At 36.6% G+C, this 12,277-nt stretch overlaps 1 protein-coding gene across 1 annotated transcript in view; it reads left to right on the top strand.

Moving 5' to 3' along the window:
* CLCA4 (chloride channel accessory 4) overlaps positions 1-12,277 on the top strand; it is a 25,487-nt gene continuing 13,210 nt past the window's right edge. Inside the window, exons 1-9 of the mRNA XM_014938955.1 lie at positions 1-712; positions 2,229-2,369; positions 2,603-2,753; positions 3,421-3,538; positions 4,265-4,436; positions 6,504-6,731; positions 8,222-8,446; positions 9,925-10,102; positions 11,951-12,057. Of these exons, the coding sequence (XP_014794441.1) occupies positions 554-712; positions 2,229-2,369; positions 2,603-2,753; positions 3,421-3,538; positions 4,265-4,436; positions 6,504-6,731; positions 8,222-8,446; positions 9,925-10,102; positions 11,951-12,057 (1,479 nt within the window). The 5' untranslated portion in view covers positions 1-553. The remainder of the gene's footprint in view (positions 713-2,228; positions 2,370-2,602; positions 2,754-3,420; positions 3,539-4,264; positions 4,437-6,503; positions 6,732-8,221; positions 8,447-9,924; positions 10,103-11,950; positions 12,058-12,277) is intronic.

The following is a 12,277-nucleotide window of genomic DNA, read 5'->3' on the forward strand; positions in this document are numbered from 1 at the left end:
AACTCTGTTTTTAGTTCACAATAAAATATCAAGTATTTCCTCCTAAAATTAACACATAACTAAATGCAGGCAACATATCCAGTAAACTGTACTTGCACCTGACACAGCGGAGGTCTGCTCAGGAGTGAAGCTCAAGTGAGAGCACCGCAGGGGTGGATAATAAAACTTGCACTGATTAGCATGTCACACATATGCAATGTTCTGTCTGGCCCATTAGGAAGCTTCCTGATGTAACGCAGATCCTGTTGTCCGAATGCTGAGATCAGCATCTGGCCATCACTTTGGCAGCCGTGCAATGGCGGGGAGCCTTGGGTTACTATGACAATGAGATAAGCCACGCCTGGGACTCTACGTACTCAGATGGGAAGAAGCAAACTATCCCAGGTTGTGTAACAATATAAGATGGGCTCGAGACTCTACATACTCGGATGGGAGAGGCAAACTATCCTGGCTTACAATAACAAAGTCTTCTCATGCCCTGTAGGCAGTCATATAAATAAGACTGATAAGCCATCACTTTTCTAACCAAGATCCTCACAGACAGAGACATGTAATGGGGGTGACTAGGTGTTTGATATTTTTGCTGTCTTTTCAGCTCCTGAATGTGGCAAAAGGTTCGATGGTATGGCTAAATGAGAACGGCTATGAGGATTTGGTTGTTGCAATTGATCCCCAGGTGCCAGAAGATGCCAACATCATCCTGAACACGATGGTAAGAACATTTAATTATGTTTACCTGAAAGAACATAATCTGAATGCTCTTTTAATATGCATTGATTATACTACTTTTTGTGTGTTTCATAATGTTCTGTTAAAAATTGTAAAGGAAAAAGAAATAAATAGGTTAGGTTTAGTGGCCTTTCTGGGGTTAGCTTTTATTGCAATCCACACATGCCTCAATGGATAAATTTGCCTAGAATAAGATGCTGGCCAGATCTCAAAGCAAAGAAATTGTTTGACTACGAAGTAAAATCATTTTAGAGAAAACCTGCTGAATGGGACTTTTGACAAATTCCCAGGTTCTGCAGTATGTCTAATGCATACTAGACCCTTATGTAGTATTAATTCAGCTCCATGTAATCTCAAGTACAAAGGACACGATCCTTATGTCAGATATAGATTTTTTAACATTTCCAGCTTTCTTTCATCTTGCGTGAAGTTTACTTGAAGTAAAAGTGATAGTTTGCTTTTTACCATCAGTCACTGACTGTCCCCTTTAACAATAAGTAGAGTTTAGATTACTCCATTTTCTTTAAGGGACAAACTACTGAGTGTTTTTTAGGGTAGACGTGTATGAGTGACAGTTGCTGTTACTGTGAGATACCTACCATATATTAAATTCACATTATAACTGACCTTATAAGAACTCGCTCTTATAACATTCCTTCAGTTCCCTTGAACTAGTTAAAATTGCTCCGTTCCACCTGCAGAGCAGGCAAGGGGTGGCATGGGGACAGCTGAAATGGCACATGGCATAATGGCACACTGTTCAGCTTCTCATGGGTTAGCACTCACTATCACTCCTGGCAAAATGAATCTCTTCAAGAAATCACATTTAGCTGAATTTTATGTATGTATAACATGGATATTTGATTCCAAAGGTCCTGTCACAGCTTGTTTCTTAGTTTATGAAAAGCCTATGGGACAGATTTTAGTTCCCTCCTTTGTTTTTTTCCACTGAACACTTAGTGGAGACAAAAAAAAAAAAAAAAAGGAATACCTTTCCTGATGCCTCCACTCCAAGAAAGGTGGTAAAAGAGCAAGAGGAATGGAAAGTAATGGCACCATAGTTGCTGTAATACAAATAAGAAGAAATGCACAATGGTGAATCTGAAAGAAAAATTATTACATTAGTCAGAGAAAAGAAAAGCAGGTGCAGTGTTGAAATTTGCCCACACTTGCTGTCAGGCCAGTATTAATTTAAGGGTAAAATCCTTGTATTTAATAGTTTTTGTCTCATATGCAGGCTAGAGTGTGAATTTTATCATAATCTCTGATTAAGAGCAATTTTATAGAACTGGTGAGAGATTCCAAGAATTACAGCTTAGTCTTTGGCTTCTTTATTTATTCCTTTCTTAGTGAAGATTGTAATAATTTCTTAGTTTTGTGCTATGTGCTTAGTTCTACTTTCCCGTGATACTGTTTCTTTATAAGCCTAAATTATTAATTGCATATACAATCAAATTGTTAATATTAATATTAATATTTTATTTTCTTTCATTCTGTAGAATATGATTAAAAACGCTTCTAATTACTTGTTTGGAATGACAGAACATCGATTTTACTTCAAGTCTGTAAAAATTATAATTCCTAAAACGTGGAAGAAAGACACCAAGTATTCAAGATTAAAAACAGAATCATATGATAAGGTATGATTTAGAGAATTCTTTATGATTAGGAGAACAAGGAAAAGCTATACTGACTGATAAGGCTACATTACAAATCGCAGCAAAATTTAGGACTAACCCTGGAAGTTCTTACTGAAAAGTGTTGAGAGTGTTCATGGGATAAAAAAAAAATGCAGGACTGAATTTATTCAACAAGAATCACCTAACTCTTCTCTACACCCGTGTTATGTATAACTCTCACCTTACTTTTTCAGGCAGATGTCATCATAGCAGACCATTATATGAAACATGTAGATGATCCTTATACCTTACGATATGGAGGATGTAAGGAGAAAGGACAATACATCCATTTCACACCTAACTTCCTGTTAAATGACAGTTTGACTAAAGTTTATGGAGAAAAAGGTAATATTACTATTGCCTGTTTTATTGTTGATTGAAATGACCAAGACTTCTCCCAGTGATTAATGAATTTGGGTACTTTGGGTACTTTAATTTGCTTGCTAAAATGAAAAGAACTTTGAGAGACATATTTTTCAGAAGTAGTTAATGCCTGTGAAATTTCTGAAGTTAAATATTCAAACAGTGGATCCAGAAGTTGTTCATCCCTTTGAAAACCTTAAATGGATATTTCTTTGCACATAACTACTGCCATTAGCAGTAGCTTTCCTTTTATGACCATTTACTAAATAAACTATCTAGTGTTTGTGTATCCAATTTTGTACTACACTGTGTCAAAAATATAAGGTTTGCTGCTCTATGGGACAGAAACCTCACAAAATCTGAATTTCCTAAGGTGACTTATTACTAGCTTCAGTGAAAGCCTCTACAACAGTTCTTGCTTTTCTGAGAGTCAAATACGAATAAAAATTCCAGATCTGGTTGCTAAACTGATGCCCTCCCAGATTTACCTCAAGGAAAAAGTATTATCCCAATTGCTTATATATTTCATAATTTTCCTATATTACCTCAGATAAGAATTATTTTAAATTGTTACAATGTCTAAGTAAAACACTAATTAGCTTTTAAACAGTTGCATTAAGAATGTGCATGTGCTACTCTTTTTCAACAGGTCGAGTTTTTGTCCACGAATGGGCTCATTTGCGGTGGGGGGTGTTCGATGAATATAATAATGATGTGCCTTTTTATGTGTCTAAAAATTCTAAAAATGCAAGTGTTGAAGCAACAAGGTATTTTTTTTTCATATTTCTGCATTTACATTACACAGGTTTAAACATTTCAATAATGTTTTCAATACTCTCGTCATCTGTGCTGAGTTTGTACTTTGTAGAGTGTCCATGACCTGTTCATATGATTAAAAGATGCTTAGTCAGCAACATCTATTGCCTGCTTTGCAGCCCAGAAAACCACAGCTGCCTTCAGTGTGTTTTTTTAAGAGGCACAGGAGACCAGGCTGGATAACCTTGTGCTCTGTTGCAACTGCAGACTTCAGCCACCCTTTCTTTCATACTTATTTAATATAATTTTATTAAAGAGCAGTTATCAACGACACTAAATGCCTGCTGAAACCATTGTGATTTTAAACAGCTCCTACAAAGAGGGATAATAACTGAATGGATGTAGAGTATTAGTTCAGGCTTGCCTTTTTTCCCAGCTCAGGCATACCAATACAGTCTTTTTTATTGCAACTACTAGCAAGATCTCTCCTGCATAGTCTGTAATTATCACAAGGAAGATTGCAAAAGACTGCAAGTGTTTTATGATTTTAACTATTTCTAGGTTAGTTTGAGGACCTTGTGAGGCACAGAGACAGCCTACCTATGTACTTGTGCAGTGTCTAGTACAGTGCTGTGTCAACAGCAGTTTGGCTTTGGGCAGCCAAAATTCAAATATATAACCAGTTACAGACTATATATGGGTTCTTAACCAGTCCTGCCTCTCTTCTCTTCCCTTAGCTGTCCAGCTAGTGTGACTGGCAGACCTATTTTTCAAGAGTGCAGCGGAGACAAGTGTGAGACAAGAGACTGTAGATACGATGGCCAGTTATATGAAAAAGGATGTGAATTTATTGCAGATATACAACAAAATGTCTCATGTTCTGTTATGTGGATGCAAAGCATACGTCCTGTAAGTATTACTATTTCTTTCTGGACTGAGTTTAGTAACATTTGGGGTCTAGTCAGTTATTTCTGCTGGGGAGAATTTTTTCTATTTAAATCTGTTCAAAAAGGAAGACAAAGGACTATTGGAAATTATTTAACAGCTGTTTCCTGTCAATAAGAGTGAGAAGTACTTCAGTCTCAGCATTCTTGCTCCATGTTTGGAGAATCAGGTCAACAGCATAAAAATGAAGTATAGAATGACAAATGCCTTGTCCATAAGATCAAAACCTGTAGTTTTTCATCACTCCTTATGTAAACTGGTACCTGAACTGATCTATTACACTCTGTTGCAGAGCAATTAGGCATGTCTGTCTAGCCCTAACACAGAAGCAGCAGCCCACCTCTCTTGAAAGGAGCCAGGACAACTAGGTCAGCCTCTTCATGCCTGTTCTGTACTGTTCCAGTGTCTGGCAGAGTGTGCTGGGACAGGGATTAGCAGGACAGACAGCCTCCCTGCAGGCTAGATGTCTGTGGTACAGGATCACAGTTCCTCCAGCTATTGACCTTATTTCTTTGGGCAAGCTTTTTCCAAGAACTTTATGGGTGTACTGGACCTGGCTAGGACACAACTAATTTTCTTCGTAATGGATCATATGGTACTGTGTTTTAGATTTTTGACCAAAACAATACCAATATCACACTAATGTTCTAGCTTTAGCTGAATAGCATCAAGGCTGACTCTGTTTCTCACCATGCCCTACCTAGTGAATAGACCAGGGGGTGCGAAGAAGGCTGGAAGAGGACACAACCATGCAGATGACCCGAACTAACCTAAGAGATATTCTATACCATATAAAGTCATGCTCAGCATTAAAAGGAAAAAAGGGAGTTTTAGGAAGGTTAGTTATCTTATGCTTGGGAACTGGCTGGGCATTGGTCTACCCATGGGAGGTGATAGCTCATAGTCTTTGCACTTTTTTTGTTTCTTCTCTCTTTTTCACTTATCCTTCACTTATTAAAAAGGGGTTTTTGCTTTTTTGTTTGTTTTATCTTGACTCTAAAGATTTTTTTCTTCTATTCTTGCTTTCCTCTTCTATGTCCTACTGGAGAGGGGCAGGAAGTGTGATGCTTATCTGCTCACTGGTGTTAACCTACAGCAATCATAGAATCATAGAATTGTTTAGGTTGGAAGGGACTTTTAAGATCATCTAGTCCAACCATCAACCTAACTCTGATTAGAAAAAAAATAAATTAAAAAAACCAAACCAAAACAACAACAGCAAAAACCCCACCATCACTAAACCATGTCACTAAGCACTATGTCAACCTGTCTTTTGAATACCTCCCAGGATGGTTCCTCAACCACTTCCCTGGGCAGCCCATTCCAATGCTTTCAGTGTAAAAAATTTTCCTAATATCCAATCTGAACCTCCCCTGGCGCAACTTGAGGCCATTTCCTCTTGTCCTATCGCCTGTGACTTGGGAAAAGAGACCAACACCCACCTCTCTACACCCTTCTTTCAGGTAGTTGGAGAGAGCAATAAGGTCTCCCCTCAGCCTCATGGCCTTCCCTCAGCAGTATGCCATGGACATCCTTGGACATCTAAAAAATTATTTCCTGGTTCTCTCAAAGTCCTGACTTTGTATATTTTGCATGTTTCCTTATTCTACTCAAGAAAACTTACAGGAACTGCTTCAAGATCATCAGCTTAAACCAAGAAGTTGGTTAAATATTCAGGCTTCTAAATTATGCACGCTGATCAGCTACACTACCTATGTTAGTAGGCTTAAATCTAGTAGGACTTCCATGAATCAGTCACTCCAAGGACCTCAGTACTCATAGACTGAAAGGTTTGTTTCTGCATGTCACAACAGGCTTCTATTTATGTAAAATCTAAGATATGTTCTTTGGGAGCACTTTCTTTGCTTGCCTTTTCTAAGATCCTGACTGACCAGGTACCATGGCATAGAAGCCATTCACTGGAGAACACCACCTCCGTTTGTCCTGTTCCCCACCAAAAACGTCATATTTTCTGAGATATTTTGTTATGCTTATACTGTTGGCTTCAGAATTATTTATCTGACTTTTTAGGTGGTTGAATTTTGTGATGAAAACACTCACAATATTGAGGCTCCAAATATGCAGAATAAGATATGCAACTACAAAAGCACGTGGGAAGTAATTATGGAATCTGATGACTTTCGCAACTCAGCTGTTCTAAATGCTCCTGCACCTCCCTCTGAGACTACCTTCACACTACTGCAGACCCAAGGCACAGCATTTGCCTTAGTACTGGATGTTTCTAGAAGCATGTTAGTGGTATGAATACTTATTTTATAAGCAATTTTTAGCAAAAAAATATAAGAAAAAATTACAAAAGAAAAAAAATCAGTCAATTCTGTAATTAACTTGACTATTTTAGAAAAAAAAAAAAAAAATACTACTCTCATTCTCCTTGGTAATCTTATTTAGGAATTCCTACATGATATCATGCAAAAATACTGAGTTGTAGGCCAGACTTGTCTTTTTTTTTGGCTTGTAAAATCTCAATTTTATATACTTTCCTTCCTCTGTTTCAGACCTAGAATGACAATGCCATTGTATTTCTTCCAAGCAGAAAACGCATCATAGATTGAGTTTCACATTTTGTTATGAATGATTCTAAAATTTAAAGTAACTATGACAAAATTATCTGGGTAGGTAAGGCAGCTATCTCGTGATTTATGAATAGACTTCAAAGCCCCATGCATACTCTAACAGCTTTTAAAAATCAGCCTATACATTCTTTTGATGACATACTGCATTTTCTTATCCATAACTTACCTGTTCCACAGTTCTGTAGTGAGCCAATGACCATTATTCTCTCATTGAAAATAGTGCAAGTTCAGTGTTTCATTTCTCACAGGAATTCAAGCCTAAAAATAAAACTATACATCTAAATAAGGTAATTCAAAAAGCTCAAACATGTTGAGAAATATTCTTAAATATTTGACAGTCATACCTTAAATCAAAATATACATGAAGAAACATGAAGTAGTATATGCTCCAATTCTTTAGTTGTGGCATATATGCAATAATTGTGGGATTCTCCCATAGTGCTCCATCAACAGATCTGTTTCCAGACATGCTGTTCTAGCCAAGAGCTGTTCTTGAGACTGATCTTCAGCAGAGACCTGCAACTGTAATAAATTATATTCTTTTTATAATACATGTGTCTACCAATCATAGTACATTTTATTAAATCAGTTAATAAATAATAATGGAATGCTAAAAAGCAACAGTATTATAATTATGAAATAAGTACTGCAAGAACAGCTAGCTCTAGAGATAAATGTTTTCAAATATAACTTTTTTTTTCCTCAGTAATCCCTTTGAATACTTGTATTTAAAATAGCCATACTTTTATTTTAATATTGTTTATATTTTCAAAATACTTAGGCTCTAGGCTAGCCTGCTCCTCAGGCATCATCTCATCATAGGTGTTGTCCTTTTGCATTGACATTATGCTATCAAAAAAAAACAAAACGTGACAAAAATCTTGATTAGGAATGAAGTCCTAGCATCAGAAGATGGACTTTGCCTGGTGACATCTTTTCTGTAAACTGCAGTTTGCTGCACTTTAACAAATGCCAGAATATGCTTCATATACCGCTGAGTGTATATTAATAAGATATGAATTATCTTATGAGAGATAGTTTTCAATTTCCAATTGCAACCTGATCAACATCCAAAAATCCTGTATTTTGTTCATAGTCATAGCTTTTCAGAAGAGATTGCATTCTAAGGATGTTGTTTTTCTTCACATGCAGCATAACCGCATCCGACATCTCTATAGCGCTGCAGAGGATTTTCTGCTCAGTTATATTGAAATCACTTCCTGGGTTGCAATTGTCACATTTTCCTCTAACGCATCTGAAAAAGCTCCTTTGCAACAAATAACCAATGATGCAGCACGCCAAAAACTTGTTCAGTATTTGCCAACATCTGCTGAGGGAACAACCAATATTTGTGCAGGCATACGTAAAGGACTTGAGGTAAAGTACAATGTGGAAATATCTCCTGGAATGTATGGAAAATGAGGAAGATGCTAAAAACATATTTGATAGGTCACTGAACATGGATTTCCTATGCGATGGCAGAATTAAGAAAGACAATATAATTCTTGAATATATCAGGAGAAAATTTGGTATATTAGTCATTACCATTACATGGCATTAGAAAGAGTATTACCAGAAAACAGGCCAGATGTGATGTCAATGCTTCAAAAAGGATATTGAAAAATAGGATTAAATTCCAAAAATTAACTAAAAGAATTACCTAAATTTTGGAAAATCAAATTTCTAGTTGAAAACATATGAAACTGATTCTATTTAGTTGCTTAAGAGAAAGTTAAGAAGTTAGTTTAATACAGTTCTTTAATTACTTCTACTGAAAAGAAATATGCAGTACTGCAGTCTAAAGTCTCACATGACTGGATAAATTCACAGCCCAGTCACATTTCTGGTTGTATATACAGAGAAAAGGCTGCAGATCAACACATCAATGAACATCATATTGTATTCCTGCAAATATTTTTTTCTGGCAAAATGTGGACCGGGGAAACACCAGAGATCTGACTCATGAATTACAATGAACATATAGAATAAGCAAGTGTTAAAGTGGAAAGCTGTGCAATGGTAGTATTGTGAAGTCCCACAGTTCACTAGTCATGAAAACTGTGAAACCCCATACAAATCATGAGATTGGGAAACAGTGATGGATAGATATTATTTATTTGTCTGTTTTACTGCCTTGGCCTGGCAGTCTGAAGTCCCAGAAGATATCACCTAATTCAGATGCAAAACTGAAAATCGGGAGCAACGTGTAGGGAAAGGGAAGAAAGAGAAAGAGAAATTGCACAGAGAAGGATGGGACTGCTGAGGTAGCTGAGAGTCCAGGGCAGAGAGGAGGCTCAGCATAGGGGCACTGTCGGGTGGAAGCCCGACAACCGGACAGGGATGGAACAGCCAGGACAGAGGCCTCCCCCATGGGTACGCCCTACCTCTTTCGGCCCCACCTTCAGTTACCTCAGAGTCCATCCTTGGACACAAGTCTGTCCTTTTTTACTCCTGAAATTTTGATTGGAGAATAAAAAGTAGTTCCGGACAGTGGACATAAATTTTTAATATCATGTCCTTAAACATCTAGCCCCTGAACCAGCAAAGCATATACAGGCAAAATGCTTCTGACATCTTCAGTTTGGGCCAGGTTCCTTCTCTAGGAAAATATATATTAAACACTCATTATTTATATTGAATGCTTACTAACTCTACTCAATTAGATGTTGCAATATCAATTGCAATAATTAATATTGTAATAGTTTTAGTGTTAAAAATTCAAATGCTTATTAAAGAATAAATTTGTCTTGTACTTGAAGTTCATAGTTTTAAATGCATAAATTGACTGCTCTGGGATAAACTAGTATTTAAAAACTATTCTGCTGCTTATATAAATAGTTCTTTTCTTGATGCAGTTAATTGCAGATAAAATGACTACTACATATGGTTCAGGAATCTTGTTACTGACAGATGGAGAGGACTCACATATGGCAGATTGCCTTGATTTGGTGAAACAAAGTGGGGCAAAAATTCACACCATTGCACTGGGGCCAGAGGCAGCCAAAGAATTAGAAGAATTTTCAAAACTAACAGGTAAATATTCTAAGTCCACTCTTTTGCTGGCATGCATATTCAAGTATGAAAATGTAAAACCATGGTAAGTCATAGCTCTGAAAAAAAGAAAATTAAGAAATTCAAAACAAATTTATTGTTAAAGAAATTTGGTTTTCATAGATGGCTGTTTTAATACAAACAAGCAAAACTCTTTAGAACCATAGATTTGCTTTAAAAGCTGTCTTGATTTAAAAAATTCAATAACATGACAATACCCTATCACTAAGGAGATTTAATTATGCTATTTTTATATAAAATAAAAAAGAAATGTATAGAATTTTATTTCTGGCATTACATGCAATGATTAGAACATTCCATATGCTTTAAATTCTAAGTATTTTTATTACATAAAAAAAAATAATTTCCTCCGACTGTTGCAGCTGAAGTACACTGACCAGAAAATTGTAAACACACTGACTATCCTTGTCATTAGCAAGCGTAGCTCTCAGCTGAGCTGGAGCTACATAATTAGTTTGAAAACAATCATTTAAAAACTATCTGCAGGGCTGATGTTTCATGCTGCAGCACCTGCAAATGCCATGGAAGAATGAAAACTCTTTGCGTAGATCTAAAAAGCAAGCTGAATCCAAACAAATACAGTGAATAAGTATTCTTTTTTGAGAGGTGCCCATGCTGTGCATTTTCCACATGCACAATCCACTTGTGCACAATCCACTTGTTTTAGCAATTTAAATAACTTGGAATGCCCTTATGCACTCTTCAACATCATTAGATCAACATGACTAAGGAAGAGTCCACAGTTGAATTCTGTTCTGGCCTGAGTTTTAAGGCAGAATTTGTTTAAGTTCACATGCAGAGTATTTTTTAAGAATTATTTGTGAGCCAGAAGAACACAGGCAGTCCTTCAGCATGTACTCTTCAACCAGCAGGCTTCCCTGCTTAAGATTAAAAAAAAATCGTTTTTCCAAAGAGACTGAATAGATCTCTGAGCTAACACCTCCTCCAGCCCATGCAACTCCACATGATCTCTCATGAGACAGAGCCATACACCTGATGTAACCTGCACACTTTATATCATCCTGTGCACAAGGAAAAGAGGGCGAAAGGTGGTAGAAAGAAGCTGTGGGCAGCCTTGGCACACCCCGAGTAGGCTCCCCAGGGCATAGCAGTCTCTCCCCTGCTCTGGGATTCCAGTGACCTATGCCTTAGGAGCACAGTGATGGCTCAATTTATGTCTGGCATGTATGCTCCTAGTTTGAGAAAGAATTGACACAAATGCATGAAGCACAGATGCTTCAGTAGAGCAGTATGAAGTCCTGCTTGCAGTATTCATTCAGTAGAGCAGTATGAAACCATAGTCGTTAACAGACCTGTGTTGAGTATGAGAACCTCCAAAGGACTAGAGCTACCTGAACATGAAAGTATGCACGAAAAGAGATCTAAACTTCACATTTGGAAATAAAGAAGATCTGGATTTTAAGAATCAAAAACCATGGAATGTCACTGTGTCTTTTCTACAGAGGTATTTTCAGAGCATAACTTCCCTAAAGGGATAATACGTGACCCAACTGTACTAGGAAAAGTCTAAAACTTCAAAATTTAAAAATCTGAAAATTTGATTATATGCTTCAGGGAGTGATTTTTTTACAAACTATGCCAATGACAGATAAAATGAGTTGATCGCACAATCCAGAATTTACAATGACACATGCATTAACACAATAATAAAAAGATGCATTTCTTTTTTTGGATTTGGTAACAAATTGGCTGTCTCATTTGAAGATTCAGTACCAGAACTCACATAAAATTTAGCAATTTTAGAGTAAAAAAAGTAGTATTTCTAATTCTTTTTCTCTTGTCTTTCAGGAGGTTTCATGCTTTTTGCTCCAGACGGAGCCACCCCCAGTAAATTATCCATGGTATTCAGTGCAATTACATCAAGGAGTGGAGATATTTCTAAACAATCTATTCAGGTCTGAATTTCAACACTTTTTACTCCTAAGCTTTTATTTGACTAGTAATTGAATTAATCTAGACATTAATAATCATAATTCTCAGTGGCTCAATTTTGAAATATGAGCATTTTCCGATGAAAAATGAAAGAAAGAGAGAGAAATGAGAGAGAAGCAGCAATACATTTATTGATATAAGACAGGGATTTAAGGAAATTTGATGATAAATGCAACAGTGTTT

Source organism: Calidris pugnax, unplaced genomic scaffold (assembly GCF_001431845.1).
Source record: "Calidris pugnax isolate Ruff unplaced genomic scaffold, ASM143184v1 scaffold18, whole genome shotgun sequence".
Classification (NCBI taxonomy): Eukaryota; Metazoa; Chordata; class Aves; order Charadriiformes; family Scolopacidae; genus Calidris; species Calidris pugnax.